General features: G+C 51.4%; 1 protein-coding gene across 6 annotated transcripts in view; it reads right to left on the bottom strand.

Moving 5' to 3' along the window:
• Positions 1-17213, bottom strand: part of TPO (thyroid peroxidase) — a 105218-nt gene that overhangs the window by 38929 nt on the left and 49076 nt on the right. For 3 of the 6 annotated variants that reach the window (XM_025353868.1, XM_025353869.1, XM_025353870.1), the window contains 3 exons: positions 14029-14547; positions 6598-6856; positions 2573-2743 (listed from right to left, as the gene is read on the bottom strand). In XM_025353868.1, coding sequence (XP_025209653.1) covers positions 2573-2743; positions 6598-6856; positions 14029-14547 — 949 coding nt within the window. The remainder of the gene's footprint in view (positions 1-2572; positions 2744-6597; positions 6857-14028; positions 14548-17213) is intronic. The other 3 variants (XM_025353874.1, XM_025353875.1, XM_025353876.1) reach the window with 2 other exon arrangements.

The following is a 17213-nucleotide window of genomic DNA, read 5'->3' as shown; positions in this document are numbered from 1 at the left end:
GGCACTCTCGTGTGTGCGTCCCCAACACTCAAACGTGAGGTTGACTCTACTGTCCTGGGCACTCAGGGAAGGAACTGGGAACCACACAGGGTAATTAAGAAATTCATCCAAGGCCGGGCGCGGTGGCTCAAGCCTGTAATCCCAGCACTTTGGGAGGCCGAGACGGGCGGATCACGAGGTCAGGAGATCGAGACCATCCTGGCTAACCCGGTGAAACCCTGTCTCTACTAAAAAAATACAAAAAACTAGCCGGGCGAGGTGGCGGCGCCTGTAGTCCCAGCTACTCGGGAGGCTGAGGCAGGAGAATGGCATAAAAACCCGGGAGGCAGAGCTTGCAGTGAGCTGAGATCCGGCCACTGCACTCCAGCCTGGGTGACAGAGCGAGACTCCGTCTCAAAAAAAAAAAAAAAAAAAAGAAATTCATCCAAAATTGAACTCCTCAGGTCCAAACCCAAGTCTTTGGAACACAAGCCGGGCTGTGTGCTGATCTTACTCCTGTTCCCTTCCCACCAGGCCCTTCTGTCCTTGTCAGTGTTTATTTGCCCAAACATTCATTCATTCATTCATTCATCCATTCATTCATTCATTCAGTGAGCGTTCCCTAAGCGCCTGTTCTGTGCCGGTCAACGGTTCTGGGTGCTAGTGACCACAGCCCTGAAACACAGCCCTTCCTCCTGGGCTTATGATCTTTGGGGGACCCACAGGCCAGTGGGAACGTGGATTTTCGCCTTTGGCCACATTTCAGTTGGTGAAAAGTAGAGCAGACAAAGGTGGGGGTTGTGAGGGTCTGGATGGGGTCGCCTGCTCTCTGGTGCAATTAGCTCAGGGAAGTCAGCAGTGGCAACATGAGGAGGTTAAGCTGTGGGGCCTGAGCAGGGTGTGTGCTGGGCATGTGTGAGCATGTGCTGGGCATGTGCGGGCATGTGTGGGTGTGTCCTGGGTATGTGCTGGGTGTGTGCTGGGCATGTGTGGGTGTGTGCTGGGCATGTGCTGGGTATGTGCTGGGCATGTGCAGGCATGTGTGGGTGTGTGCTGGGCATGTATGGGTGTGTGCTGGGCATGTGTAGACAGGTGTGTGCTGGGTATGTGCTGGGGTGTGTGCTGGGCATGTGCTTGGGCATGTGCAGGCATGTGTGGGTGTGCTGGGCATGTGTGGGCATGTGCTGGGCATGTGCAGGCATGTGTGGGTGTGTGCCGGGTATGTGCTGGGTATGTGTCGGGTGTGTGCTGGGTATGTGTGGGTGTGTGCTGGGTATGTGCCGGGTGTGTGCTGGGCATGTGTGAGTATGTGCTGGGTATGTGCCGGGTGTGTGCTGGGCATGTGTGGGTGTGTGCTGGGTATGTGCCGGGTGTGTGCTGGGCATGTGTGGGTGTGTGCTGGGTATGTGCCGGGTGTGTGCTGGGCATGTGCTGGGTGTGTGCTGGGCATGTGTAGACAGGTGTGTGCTGGACATGTGTGGGTGTGTGCTGGGCATGTGCTGGGTATGTGTGGGCGTGTGTTGGGTATGTGCTGGGCGTGTGCAGGCGTGTGTTGGGTATGTGCCGGGCGTGTGAAGGCATGTGTGGGCTGTGCTCCCTGAGCTCTGGCAACAAGGAAGCAGCTGTGTTTGGGTGCCGGGAGTGAGGGGGACAGTATGCACTATCCTGACACACATGGGGCCCCTTCTGATCCTCCCAACTCACGTTTAGTCCCCAGATATTCACAGCCTGTGTGGTTGCTGATCTCAGCCCTTCCAGATGCCACTGGTAAGGAAGACAGGAATGGGGGAAGGGCCAGGGGACAGAGGAAGGCCCAGGGATGTGGCAGAACAAGACTTGCCAGCACTGTCCATCTCACATGTCACCCACGCACAATAGGAGGGCACCTCCCAAGCTCCCAGGGTGCATGGAGAGAAAAGAGCCGCACACAGAATACGAGGTCTCAGGGGATCGGGCCTGGACAGGTGCTGCAGGTTGACCAGACAACCGAACCACCTAGGAGCCCAGAGGAGGGAAGGCTGAGGTGGGCCTGAGGTCAGGGAGTTGGGAACGGGGCAGGTCAGGGAGGAGGCTGTGCGGTGGGGCCTGGGAAAGGCAGGAGCCAGGTCGGGTGTAGGGAGCACAGGGGGCTGCTGGCCTGAGAGGTGCAGCCACTCCCACCAGGGGCCAGCTTGGACCAGTTAGCTAACAGCAGTCCTGATGTGGTGGAATGATCTCTGCAGGCCCTAGGATCTCGCTGGGGGGAGAAGAAGGGGAGGGGGCACTCTCGCCATCCCAGGAGCTTCCCGGGACGCCAGACGCTGACCTGCCGTTGTCTGCCCTCCTCCCTCTACTAAAAGCGGGTGTTTCTCAAGGTCCTAGCTCACACGTCCCTGGGAGGTTCAGAACCACCCTCTTTGTGCCATTTCTCTCTCTAAGAAAAGCTCCAAGTGGCCTCTATAGCTGAATGAACTGGGTCCTTTAAGAGCCATTGCTTAGAAGGCATTAGATTTGTGATTGTTTTACTTTAAATCAGTCTCTCTAGCAGCAGGTTGCTAACTCGGCAAATCCTGCAGCAGCTGCACGAGGTGTGCAAGGGAAGGAACTGGCAGACCTGGCAGCCCGTGGTCCCGGCCCCTCTGCAGATTGATGGACGCCAGATCCAAGGTGCTGGAATTGGACAGCACAAAGAGCCTTTCCGTCAGTTCCTCGTTCATCAGCTGATCCTGCACCTGCAGTTTGGCTGGTCTTGCAAGAAGGCCTCGTATTAGTGGGTCCAAACCACCTGGAAAATACCACGTGCAAAGTAAGGACAGTTCTCGGCTCAGTTCTAGAGAAACAACAATATTTCAATCTTGTCCTTAGCAAATCTGTGTGTAAGTTCATGAATTCCGCTTGTGTGATTCCAGAGTTTCCTGAATGTCCTCAAGACACTGCCTTGCTGGCGAGTGAACCACTGGGCTGGCACTGATGATGTGGCTCATGAGGGATGGACCCTCAGAAAGAAAGGGGCCTGGAGAAGGAGTCCACCAGTTTTTAAAGCTTTTTGTTTTGTTTCTTAGCAACAGAAAGATTACAAAAAAAAGAAGCATTTGCTGAATTCTAACATCCAGAACAGTGAAAGGAAGACTCAGCTTAGCTGAGGTAGTGGCCAGGGTGCCTGGGGACCACTGTTCCTGTCATTTCCAAAGGCCCCGTGTGGAAAGCAGGCCCCACCACCTGTCAGGGTCCCTCTATCTCAGTGGCGTGTGAACCCACCACTGCATGCCACCAGTCTTTAAAGTTTGGCCTTAGGATGCCCAAAAGGAAGACTTAGGAATCACGACGTGCATCGTCCTGTGTGGGATGACCTGGGTGTCCTCAAATGCCAGGCACCTGCTGAGGGCCGGGCCAGCCCCTGCCTCTCTGGTGCACTGTGCATGACTCAGCTCTCATCTAAGCAGGTATCGCCAGACATACTGCCGCACCCCTGCCCTCCCCACTCCCCACTACACCTGGAGCCGGTCAACTTTTGAGTCAGGTTAGGAGCTCCCAGAAAGACACACAGAGTACTGGGAAAGGAACATAAAGAAAAAATGGGGAAGCTTAAAAATAACCCTTCCAAAAAACTAATTGGGGGAATAGGATCATTTTCTTCCAAATAATTAACTTCCAAAGGTAACCCATCATTAACATTCTAAAGATGAGGGTGCTGATCATAACTATAGAATGGTTTAGCCTTTTATTTTTATTTTATTTTCAAATGGATTTTCACTCTGTTGCCCAGTCTGGAATGCAAAAGCAAGATCTCAGCTCACCTGCAACCTCTGCCTCCCAGGTTCAAGCGAGTCTCCTGCCACAGCCTCTCGAGTAGTTGAGACTACAGGCACCTGCCACCATGCCTGGCTAATTTTTTTTTTTTTTGTATTTTTAGTAGAGACAGGGTTTCACCATGTTGGCCAGGCTGGTCTCAAACTCCCGACCTCAAGTGATCCACCTGCCTCGGCCTCCCAAAGTGCTGGGATTACAGGCGTGAACCACCATGTCTGGGCCCAGTTTAGCCTTTTAAAATGCTTTAAACACATTTATTTTCCCCACAGATATTAAAAACCCTGTGTAGGATTAGCAAGTGTGCCCATACGGAAGGTCTGCATGGCTGTGGTGAGTCATAAGAAAGAAGGGAGAACTGATGAACATCGATGAGAAATCCCCAATAAAATACCAGTAAACCGAATCCAGCAGCACATCAAGAAGCTTATCCACCACGATCAAGTCGGCTTCATCCCTGGGATGCCAGGCTGGCTCAACATACGCAAGTCAATAAACATAATCCATCACATAAACAGAACCAACGACAAAAACCACATGATTATCCCAATAGATGCAGAAAAGGCCTTCAACAAAATTCAATTGCCCTTCATGCTAAAAACTCTCAATAAACTGGGTATTCTTGGAACGTATCTCAAAATAATAAGAGCTATTTATGACAAACCCACAGCCAATATCATACTGAACGGGCAAAAACTGGAAGCATTCCCTTTGAAAACTGGCACAAGACAGGGATGCCCTCTCTCACCACTCCTATTTAACATATTGTTGGAAGTTCTGGCCAGGAAAATCAGGCAAGAGAAAGAAATAAAGAGTATTCAATTAGGAAAAGAGGAAGTCAAATTGTCCCTGTTTGCAGATGACATGATTGTATATTTAGAAAATCCCGTCGCCTCAGTCCAAAATCTCAAGTTAATAAGCAACTTCAGCAAAGTCTCAGGATATAAAATCAATGTGCAAAAATAACAAGCATTCCTATACACCAATAACAGACAAACAGAGCCAAATCATCAGTGAACTCCCATTCACAATTGCTACAAAGAGAATAAAATACCTAGGAATCCAACTTACAAGGAATGTGAAGGACCTGAAAGGAGAACTACAAACCGATGCTCAATGAAATAAAAGAGGACACAAACAAATGGAAGAACATTCCATGCTCATGGACAAGAAAAATCAATATCGTGAAAATGGCCATACTGCCCAAGGTAATTTACAGATTCAATGCCATCCCCATCGAGCTACCAATGACTTTCTTCACAGAATTGGAAAAAACTACTTTAAAGTTCATATGGAACCAAAAAAGAGCACACATTGCCAAGAAAATCCTAAGGAAAAAGAGCAAAGCTGGAGGCATCATGCTACCTGATTTCAAACTATACCACAAGGCTACAGTAACCAAAACAGCATGGTACTGGTACCAAAACAGAGATATAGACCAATGGAACAGAACAGAGGCATCAGAAATAACACCACACATCTACAACCACCTGATCTTTGACAAACCTGACAAAAATAAGAAATGGGGAAAGGATTCCCTATTTAATAAATGGTGCTGGGAAAACTGGCTAGCCGTATGTAGAAAGCTGAAACTGGATCCCTTCCTTACACCTTATGCAAAAATTAATTCAAGATGGATTAAAGACTTAAATGTTAGATCTAAAACCATAAAAACCCTAGAAGAAAATCTAGGCAATACCATTCAGGACATAGGCATGGGCAAGGACTTCATGACTAAAACACTAAAAGCAATGGCAACAAAAGCCAAAATTGACAAGTGGGATCTAATTAAACTAAAGAGCTTCTGCACAGCAAAATAAACTACCATCAGAGTGAAAAGACAACTTACAGAATGGGAGAAAATTTTTTGCAATCTACCCATCTGACAAAGGGCTAATATCCATAATCTACAAAGAACTTAAACAAATTTACAAGAAAAAAAACAAATAACTACATCAAAAAGTGGGCAAAGGATATGAAAAGACACTTCTTAAAAGAAGACATTTATGCAGCCAACAGACACATGAGAAAATGCTCATCGTCACGGGTCATTAGAGAAACGCAAATTGAAACCAAAATGAGATACCATCTCACACCAGTTAGAATGGCGATCATTAAGAAGTCAGGAAACAACAGATGCTGGAGAGGATATGGAGAAATAGGAATGCTTTTACACTGTTGGTGGGAGTGCAAATTAGTTCAACCATTGTGGAAGACAGTGTGGTGTTTCCTCAAGGATCTAGAACTAGAAATACCATTTGACCCAGTGATCCAATTACTGGGCATATACCCAAAGGATTATAAATCATGCTACACATGCATATGTATGTTTATTGTGGCACTATTTAAAATAGCAAACACTTGGAACCAACCCAAATGTCCATCAGTGATAGACTGGATTAAGAAAATGTGGCACATATACACCATGGAATATTATGCAGCCATAAAAAAGGATGAGTTCATGTCCTTTGCAGGGACATGGATGCAGCTGGAAATCATCATTCTCAGCAAACTATCGCAAGGACAGAAAACCAAACACTGCATGTTCTCACTCATAGGTGGGAACTGAACAATGAGAACACTTGGACACAGGGCAGGGATCATCACACCCCATCTGTCGTGGGGTGGGGGCAGGGGGAGGGATAGCATTAGGAGAAATGCCTAATGTAAATTATGACTTAATGGGTGCAGCAAAACAACAGGGCACATGTCTACCCTACGTAACAAATCTGCACGTTGTGCACATTTACCCTAGAACTTAAAGTATAATAAAAATATAAAAAAAGAAGGGCGACTTCACGGGGACCAGCTGCAGGGACCACACTCACTCACCTCCGTGGAGGAGCATCCATGGGCTGAAGAAGGCCTCGTGCAGCCACAGCCCGGGCAGGTCGGGGTGCTCCTGGAAGCCAGCGTCCAGCCTCCTCACCAGCGGGTGGATCGTGGCGTGGCCGAAGCGGAAGGCGGCCGTGGAGAACACGTTGGACACAGTGGGGTTGGCGGTGGAGTCATAGCCTTCATAGGGGCCCACGTACTGCTGGAAGGCCTCAGGTCCCAGGATCCTGGGGACGTAATCCCTCAGGGTGATGATCTATGCAGAAAGGAAAAGCGTCTCAGTGAGACCCAGGATACCAGAGGAGGGTCGCCTCGAGTGGCAGTGGAGAAGAGCATCTTCCTTGACATCCCCAGGGAGCTGGACTCTTCTCGCCTTGCAATAAAGGCCTCAGTTGAACTTCCCAGAAAGGCGTTCTTGTTGATGTTTTTCATGAATATTCAGGAGGTGCGTTTATAGGGCTGACTACAGAGCCTCCTTCCCAGGATGGTGATGGGGCTGGCAGTGGCAAGAGACGGCGTCTCTGTCGAGCCAACGGTGGCCACCGGGCCAGGCTGGGCAGCTCGACTCCTGGCTGGATGACTGACGGCGGGGAGCAGTTCTTTTTCTACAAAGCAACAACACCTAATTCCTAGAGCCTCTGTGAGGATTAAATCAAAGCATGCTGTTTGGCACAGAGCTCTGTCAATGGACAATTACAGTGCAATCGCAGGGCCTGGAAATTACGATTTGACACATGGCCCCAGGAGAATTACGTACAAAGATTCTACTTTCAGGTTTAACAGTGTTTCTTTCAGACAGAAAAATCAGTCTCAAATTGTTTTGGTATTTAAGGGGAATATTTTGGTCAATAAACTACATCCAAGTGAAGCATAATAGGCATAATTCTAGAATATGAATCTTCTCTTTTAGCTTACCAGTTTAGGAAGGCAAGCAGATTGTTTAAAAATAACCAATATTATTTACACACTTGTAATATGTTCCTTCCAGGTGCCAGAATGCATTTCCTAAGCACGTAATTTGGCCCTTCAGGGAGACCAGGGAGAGCTATGAGTCTTGTGTGGCCTGGGCGTTTACTGAGGGCGCACCTGCTCCCCGCTGTCCCGCTCCACCTCGGAGACCTGGACAGACAAGAAGGAAAAGGCGGCGTCCAAATGTTCCCCAGTGGGGTTTCCGTCCGTGTGCTAGTTCATCCATTGGTGAGAAGCACCGTGCTATGGGTCAGCATCCCAGAGAGTAGTTCTGACTTCATCCTGCAAACAGCCTCTCCACCTCAGGCGCAATTTATGTGGCAGCGTTTCTGAACCACACAGGTGTCCTGGGGGCTCCTCCTAGCTGCATGAGAAGGTCCGTGTTCTTCCCATGTCCAGAACTCAGGCAGCACCTTCTGCTCCCTGGAACATTCTTTGGTTTCTTCTCACTACAATAGAAAGGAAAAGGCCTCTCTCTCTTTAGCCCAGAGACTGAGACAATTCTTTCTTTTTCTTTTTCTTTTTCTTTTTTTTTTTTTGAGACAGAGTCTCGCTCTGTCGCCCAGGCTGGAGTACAGTAGCTCCGTCTTCTGGGTTCACGCCATTCTCCCGCCTCAGCCTCCCGAGTAGCTGGGACTACAGGCACCCACCACCACGCCCAGCTAATTTTTTGTATTTTTAGTAGAGATGGGGTTTCACCGTGTTAGCCAGCATGGTCTCAGTCTGCTGGCCTCGTGATCCACCCACCTTGGCCTCCCAAAGTGCTGGGATTACAGGCATGAGACACTGCGCCCGGCCGAGACAATTTCAAATTCAAGTGCAAGCTATTTTAAGGAAGACACCTCTTTCCCTTCTTGCCTACCTGAAGTTTGACTTGTGAGCCAGGGGATGCAGCAAGTACAGACAGAGAACTCCTGAGGCCTAAGTCTGAGGTTCCCAGCTCCACCCGTGCCTAACCAGCTACGAATAGAGAGCAAACCTGTGCCCTTCATCCGAGCCTCGCAGACACTGCGCCTCCTCGGTGTCTGACCTTGCCAGAGCTCTGAACAGTGTCTCTCCTTTTCCCCACTGGCTCCTCATCTGATCCGAAATGTCCCTGGTAAGTGATTGGGCTCAGATAGTGCAGCCTCCCCTGGGAGCTGTCGAGATTGGGCAGAAGCACCCTTTGTTCTGACCAATAGGGCCTTAAAACTTGAATCTTGAGTCGGGCGTGGTAGCTCACGCCTGTAATCCCAGCATTTTGGGAGGCCAAGGTGGGAGGACTGCTTGAGCCCGAGAGTGAGACCAGCCTGGGCAACACAGTCAGACTCTATTTCTACAAATATTTTAAAAAATTAAAAATTAGCCAGGCGGGGTGGTGCACTCCTGTTGTCCCAGCAATGCGGGCAGCTGAGGTGGGAGGATTGCTTGAGCCCAGGAGGTTGAGGCTGCAGTGAGCTATGACTGTGCCACCGCACTTCCACCTGGGTGATAGAGGAGGTGCCTTCTCAAAAAGAGAAAAAGAAAACCTTGAATCTTGTAAACAGCTCTCTGGAATTTTCATGGCAATTCTTGTGAAAATGCTTCTGGTATTTGTTTACCCGGTCACATGAGGAAAATGGTTACTCTGAATTATTGGACCTGGGCAGATGCCATACTGTCAGACCTGGGCATTGTTGCTGTTGGGTGCCCCTCCTGCCCATCTCCCAGGTGGGCCCCGTCTTCTTTCGCTGCTGGCAGTGCCGTGTAGAGGGCTTGTCTTCCCAAGCTGCTTCAAGCTGCTCCTCCATGTCTGCTCTCACTCCAGCCTCCTGGTTCCCCACAGCCTCTGCCAAAGCTGCTGGCGCTGACTTGTGGCCACTCTCCATTTCTTGGCCTTCACAACTCACCAGTGGGAATGATCAAAAGGTCCACACTTGGGAAAATGGTGGGCGTGAAGGTGACAGGAAGCCAGGACCCCAGCATAGGGGGAGACCAGGACTAAGAGACCTGGAGATGCGATGCTTGTCACCAACGGTGGGAAACAGCCACGCAGCCCCTGGCATAGGCTCCTCTGAACCTCCTGACTGCTTTCAACGTCATCCACCCTGCTCTCCGCAGAACAACGTCACTCAGTATTTTCTCAAACATGCCCTATTAGTCCAACAAGAGGCTCCCATGTGTTTGCTGAGGGTGCTCCGGGGAGGAGGCTGAGCAGGCACCCAGCCAGCACCCAGCTCCCCAAGGATGCAACACAGCCAGGCCTGGCTTTGTTGTACTCCTCGGCAGGCAGCCCTGCAGCATGGCACACCTGGGCTTGTGTTCCACCACAGGCAGCCCTGCAGCATGGCACACCTGGGCTTGGTCCAGCCTTGAGGCAGGGGACTGGTTGTCCCTGCAGAGGAACCCCTGGAGAGGAACGACTGGGAGATTTTGTCAGCCAACATTGGAGGCCGCTGGGGAACGGGGCCCTGCCGGTAAAGGGGTCTGGGTGGGGCAGCATCAGCACCTAGGTATTCTGAATGGACAAAAACTGGAAGTATTCCCTTTGAAAACTGGAACAAGACAGGGATGCCCTCTCTGACTACTCCTATTTAACATACTGTTGGAAGTTCCGGCCAGGGCAATCAGGTAAGGGAAGCGGCCTTTCTCTTTCTTTCCAGCCTTGGAAGCATGGCTTTATCCATCTGCTCCTTTGCCTGGAAGAGCAGCCAATCTGAAAAAGTACTCAGCCACGGCAAAGGTCAGCAGCTGAGTGGCCCGGGGATGCAGCCCCTGCCCTGAGACGTGGATCCACCTGCCTAGGATGGGGATGTCCGGGGAGATCTGCGGTCCCTCCGGGGTCTGGTTGTACCTCCACACACATCCAAAGCAAAGCTTCTGTGGGTCCCTGGATATCTGGGGAAATCAAGGCTGTGCTCCAGAACTAGGTCTGCTATGTGATGGCCGGGGCATAGCGAACACCCACGCCAGATGTTTGGGTCTTTATCTCAAACTCTATGCAGCCTGGATGGCACACCCAGACTCACCAAGGATGGCTACCTCCTCTCTGCCTCCCTCAACCTGTGCTGGGAAGGGTTTCCTTTCCCATTCTTTTCTTGTCTGTAGAACACAAAAGTTATCACCAAAGTGAGCATCTGATTGTGAGTTCTTATCTTATGACACACCATAGAGCAGCTGAGGACTGCTGGGATGGAAGAGCAAGAGCTTCGGTTCCTCCTGGCGGGAAGCACGGCTTATGGAACTGGGGTCCTGTGGGATCTCAAGCCAGCAAGAGCAACTTCATCAGCCCTTCCTATGTGCGAGTCCCCCAGGAGATGCCAGCTCGCAGGAACCAGCACAGAGGGCAGCCCGCAGATGCGCACGGCAGAAGTCCTGTGCCCCAGGGCTGAGGGAGGGGATCGCTCTCAGCTGTCTACAAAAGAAATTAGAGGAGCCGAGATCCTCAGACAGGGGGTGGCTGGCGTTGGGCCCTGACAGCTTAGAGTGGGTGTGGTGAGGACAGACACAGCAGCAGGGACGTGGTGTGGACGGATGCAGGAGGCGGGAGGTGGTGTGGACAGATGGAGGAGAAAGCTGTGACTCCCAGCTCTGAGTTGAGCCTTCCTGCCTCTTGCTGATGTGTGCATTATCCTGGCCCCGGCTGGCTCGTGTGTGTGTGTGTGTGTGTAGGGGGTTTGGGGGAATAATAGAAGGGGGATGCTGTTTCTCTTTCATAAAGTTGCCCTGGCATTTCTTTTCATTATCTAATGCTTTTCAGAAGAAGAGAGATTCAGATCACACAGTTACCGAACTATGAGTCGATAGAACCAGGGAGAGAAAAATGAGCCTTCCAGGCCACTGTGGATCTTTCAGATATGGCTGGAAGTTACAGCAGTGGCTCTACTGACACGTTAAACACAACTTATTATTTTAATGTATCAAAGGTTTTTGCAAAAAGCACCAAAGAGGACCCATTAACTGAAAAAAACACAAAAGGAAATTCAAAAGTGAAATGTAAAACCAAGAAGAAAAGAACGTTCACATTTTTTAAAAAAGCAGAACACACAGAAAATGAACTGAGGAAGGTAAATATGAAACAGAGAAGAACACTTTTCCTATTGTTTTCTGTTGTTATTATTTCATTAATAATAAGAATAGGCAGCTGGGCGTGGTGGCTCAGGCCTGTAATCCCAGCACTTTGGGAGCCTGAGGCAGGCGGATCACTTGAGGAAAGGAGTTCAAGACCATCCTGGCCAACATGGCAAAACCCCATGTCTATTAAAAATACAAAAATTAGCTGGGAGTGGTGGCACGTGTCTGTGGTCTCAGCTACTTGAGAGGCTGAGGCAGGAGAATCGCTTGAACCTGGGAGGCGGTGGTTGCAGTGAGCTGAGATCTCACCACTATACTCCAGCCCGGGTGACAGAGTGAGACTCTGTCTCAAAAAAACAAAAAACAAACAAACAAACAAAAAACACACACAAAAGGAAGAAGAAGGAGAAGAAGAAGAGGAGGAGAAGGAGGAGCAGCAGCAGGCAACCAAATGTCATTATTTCCAGATCAGTGGGATTCTCAGAAATTTGGAATTAAACTCTCTCTAATCTATAATGACAGGGCCTGGTAACAATTCACACCTCTAAATAATTCCAGAACTCCATGGAGAAGAAAGACAGCAGGATGTGTGACCATTGGGCGTCTCTGGCCCTGTGAACGGGCTCCAGGGATCCGAGGCAGCCTCTCTTCTCACAGCTCCCTGGGCTGGATGAGCTTCTCACTCAAAGAAGGTTCAAACCAAATCCTGCTCCCGAGGCTACAGCAGGGCCAGGACTTCCAGAATTATTTCTGAAATGTCTACTTCATTCACAAATTCAATATATATTTACGAAGCAACCTGGCAAATTGTGGGTCCTGAGAAAAAAAGAATTAAACAGACGAACATCTCTCTCTGGAGCTCGCAGTCAGGGAAGCGGCACGGAAGCAGCAAGGAAGCAAACGGGAGCGCCGAAGGCCTCAGGGGATGAGCAGAGGGGAGAGGGCGGCCGTCTGGGACCTGCTTCCCCAGGTGTGTGGTGGGAAGTCCAGGCTCACGGAGACGAGGACCTGGATTCCACCGCTCAGCAGCTCCTGGGTTTACATTCCCCTTTGCACAGGGAAGCAGGAAAGTGTCTGAGTCGCTGCTTGAAAGCGACGTGGGTGCCTGATGATTTTTACTTCACATGGTGACAAGGTTCCTGCTTTCATTTCTAACTCCGCTCCTCTCACCCACACAAGCCTCCTCCGTCCGGCGGATGCTCCCAGCCGAGCACTGCTGTGTGGATGCGCGCGTTAGGACAGTGAGCTCGTCTGCTGTGTTTGCTGTGAGGATGCGCACGTTAGGACAGTGAGCTTGTCTGCTGTGTTTGCTGTGAGGATGCGCACGTTAGGACAGTGAGCTCGTCTGCCGTGTTTGCTGGAGAAGCCTGCGGGCCTGCTGCTGCCAGCCCCTGTTCCAGGAAGCTCCAGGTCCCCTCATCACCCAGGAACTAAGGGTTAACACCCAGCGCATGGGGGCTTCCCAGGCCCTCTGCTCTGACCTTTGGGGCCTGGACCCCAGTGCAGCGAAAGCCAGAAAGTGGCAGGGGTGTGTGCTGCCTGGGGGCGGTTGGTGCCACGCACAGCCCCTGTGCCTCCTTGGACAAAGCTCCAGTGCCTCCTTTAGAACAGGATTGACGCGCCCTTCCCCGCAGGCTCAGGGCAAGAACTGCAGAGACGATGCCCAGGCCTCTACAGGGCCCGGTGCAACAGACGCGCACATGGTAACTCTCAATGTAAAACAGCCCATCCTTCTTCATAACAATCCTGTGAGACCCCCAGAGTCAGGGACTGCACTTCTAGGTGTGTAAGTGCTTTTCTCCATCACACAATTAATAAAAGGTCAACTTGAGTCTCAAGACCCTCTCATGCAATACTTAAGAGAGTCATAAAATGAAGAAAGGTTTCAAATAGACTCTAACTTGCTAGTTCAGAAACCTCACACAGAGTCAGTTCTTCATCCTCTGCATTGTCTCCGAAATACAAAAACACCAGCAGCCCTGGTCCACCCACCTCCAAGGGTTGTTCCGGGAATTATTAAATGAGTTGAAATCTGTAAAGCACCTTGCCTGGCTGCGGGCACAGGGAAACCTGGGTGACCTGGCTGCCATTGTTGGGGGGCTGTGGTTATTGGTGTCTTGGTGGGATAATCACCAGCCAGCTGGAGGGTAAGCAGGTGGGACAGAGGGGCCCCGGGGGGCCGCCAGCGCTGGAGTTACCCTTCGGCCCCTGCACAGGAGCTCACGATGACCCTCCACACACCCATGAAGGGCGCCCACCATGATTGCGCACCCACACAGGGCCCCACGACCTCAGGCTCACCCATGTGGGCGCCCCTGATGGCTGTGCAAGTACCTGGGACAGAGAACCCACGATTCTGCGCACCCACATGAGGCTCCCCCCGCTTTGCATGCGGCCACCCAGGGCGCCCAGGACCACCCCGCGCACCTGGTGCAGGGCGCCCACGACCTTGCGCGCCTCCTGGTACACGGCGTCCGCGCTCCAGTGCGCGTTGAGGGCCTTGAGCGCCGCGGCCAGGCGGTTGTGCTCGCGCAGCCACAGCGTGTGCAGCGCCGTCAGGGAGGGGACCTCGCTGGCGCGGCCGTCCCCGGCCAGGAAGCAGGGCCCGCGGGTCTCTCCGGGGATGCCGGGCTCAGGCGCACAGGCCGCGGGCGCGCGAGGCGGCGCGAAGGGCAGGTAGGCGCGGCCGGAGTCCCGGAGGCGCGCGTGGACGCGGAGCAGCCCCGCGGCGCTGGTCCAGTTCCGCAGCTGCCTCTCCAGGGCCGGGGAGCTGCCGTACACGGTGGACGCGTCCAGGAACGAGGTCAGCCCGTTCATCTGCTGCCGCGGGTTGGCGGTGGACAGGTTCCCGAAGAGCGCGCCTTGGTCCCCGGTGCCACAGGCGGCCGAAGAGCGGTAGAAGGGCAGACAGGCGGTGCCCGCGGCCGGCCGGGCCTCCTCCGGGAGCTGCGGGCGAAGGGGAGTTCAAGGTCACCCAGGGCCCTGCTCCGCCTTTTTAAGACTCTAGAAGCTCGAGGCCAGCGACGACCCTGCAGCGCCGCATGTTTCTCTGCCCCTCTAGTCCTCTCTGCAGGGGTCGGTCCAGCCAGTCCCCCGACCTCCCCCCTGGCCTGCTCACCGGTGGTCTCTTGCCTGGGGAAGAGGCTGAACCCAGAGGATGCACCCCACATCCTAGGAGTCCACATCTCCCTAAAGCTCAGATGCTCTTGGCCTGAGCCAGTCTCTTTCCTGCTCAGACCTGCTCTAGCTGCTCATGAACTCCCCGGTCTGATTTACCTTCTGACTTTGGGAAGAGCTGATCTCTTTCTTTCTTTTTCTTCTTTTCTTTTCTTTTTTTCTTTTTTTTTTTTTTTTGAGACGGAGTCTCGCTCTGTCACCCAGGCTGGAGTGAGTGGCACGATCTCGGCTCACTGCAAGCTCCGCCTCCCGGGTTCCCGCCATTCTCCTGCCTCAGCCTCCGGAGTAGCTGGGACCACAGGCGCCGCCACCTCGCCCGGCTAATTAAGGGCTGACCTCTTTCATTCCAGTGCCATGGACTTGGTTTAGGAGCCCAATAAGCAAAGAGTCTCAGAGTTTTGTGGGCATCACTGTTCAGTGTAAAGGCAGCTAGAGGGGAGTAAGGAGACCTTGGGTGGGCTTCCAACTCTGGCTGTGGCCAGCTTCCATCTTCTCTTCTGTAACATGGAGATCTAAAACATTTTTCCAGATTTACAGGTTTCTTGGGAAGAGTCGCCTGTGCTGGATGTCGGGCAAGCTCTGCGGGTTGCAGAGAGCAGGTGCCCTTTCCCTGGCAACTCTTCCTCCCTGGGGAGGTGTCACAGGGTCAGGGCCTACTCTGGGTGTTATTAGATTTAGGAGGTTAAATCGCTCATCCAGAATCACAAGATCGACCGGGTTGGACAGACCCCGAAAGAGACTCTTCCTGAAGATCATGGTCTTCTTGTAATAGGACATTATTTTTACCAGCGAAAATAAGGGAAAAGTTCCTCTCAGGGCAAAGCGCAGCCCAGGCACTGAGGAGTAGGAAGGAACAGAGGACCTGGGGTCACGTGGGGGAATGCACCCAGCGAGGCAGCAGCCACTCGGGAGTTAGCTGCCCCATGCAGTGCTATGCAGGGAGACAGGCCGAGCTCCTGATGGACTCAGGCACAGGAGGTGCAGTGGAAAGAATGCAGGTGACAGGGAGTCAGCCTTGTGGTGAAGCAGCAAAGCAGATGCCGTGAGAACCCCTCTGGGCAGCGCCCCGGCCTGGCAGCTGTGCAGCCCAAGGCCAGGTGGGGGTGGGGGCAGCGAGGACGCCCCAGCCCTGGTTCAGAGACAGCACAGGATCCACAGGTCGTGCATTAAAAAATGCACTTCCAGCTGGGCAAGGTGGCTTACGCCTGTAACCCCAGCACTTTGGGAGGTCAAGGTGAGCAGATCACGAGATCATGAGATAGAGACCATTCTAGCTAACACGGTGAAACCCCATCTCTACTAACAAAAAATTAGCTGGGCATGGTGGTGGGCACTTGTAGTCCCAGCTACTCGGGAGGCTGAGGCAGGAGAATAGTGTGAACCCAGGATGTGGAGCTCGCAGTGAGCTGAGATCACACCACGGCACTCCAGCCTGGGTGACAGTGCGACTCTGTCTCAAAAGAGAAAAGAAAAGAAAAGGAAAAAAAGCGCTTCCACTGAGAGCCCTCAGGAAGGCCTGCAAGGCTCAGAGCAGAGGATGTGAGAACTTAGGGCCAGCAGGGAACCCAGGCAGGAGCTGAAATTCAGCAAGAGAGTAAGAAAGCCAAGAAAATCACGATAGCGGGCACTTCAGTGCACGCCCTTCGGATTATACAGGCCCAGCGGCCCCAAGAATAAGAGGAAATAGAGGAATTAAATTGAGGAGCACAAATAATAATAAAATTACAAATAAATAACAAGGAGCTGCAAACTCTCCTAATAACTGATTCAAAGAGACTCTTAAGAAGAACTGAAAGTCTCTCTAGAAATCGATGAAAGGTTAACTCGCTTGTTAAGAAAATTCAAGAACACCAGCAAAGCCTCCCTCAGAAGAAAATTTATAGTCTTTAAATTGCTTTCATCAAAACAACAAAAACAAAGAAATTAAGTAGCTATTTTAAGAATTTAGTTAAGGAACAGAGAGCTAAAGCAAAAGTAAATGAGAAAGTTAAATTAATACACGCAGAAGTTAAAATTAATTAACTATGAATAAAAGAACTGGTGGGAAGAAAACATAAAGCTCTGCTCCACAACCCAGTGTGGAAAACAAAGAAAGGGCACAGAGTGAGGCAGGATTTGGAATGAGAAAGGAGCAGGGCTCAGGTGCGCAGGAGAGACGAGAAGAATCAGGAGCGACTGTCTATGCAGTTTCATGGCAACACACTGGAAAATGAAGAGCCGATGGATGACTCCCTAACAAAATGGAAATAACCACAATTTTTCCAAGAAGAAATGTAAAACTCCAAAGGACAATGAGGATGGAAGAGACGGACAAGGTGGTCAGAAATCCAGGGATCAGATGGCACTGACAGTGGACTTCCATCAAATCTCGAAAGGATAGGTAACTCCAAGGTTGCTTAAACTATTTCAGCCACAGAAAAGATGGAAAAGGCCCC

This window comes from Theropithecus gelada, chromosome 13 (assembly GCF_003255815.1).
Source record: "Theropithecus gelada isolate Dixy chromosome 13, Tgel_1.0, whole genome shotgun sequence".
NCBI lineage: Eukaryota > Metazoa > Chordata > Mammalia > Primates > Cercopithecidae > Theropithecus > Theropithecus gelada.
The sequence above is the reverse complement of the archived record's forward strand: the minus strand, read 5'-3'. Positions and strand labels throughout refer to the sequence as shown.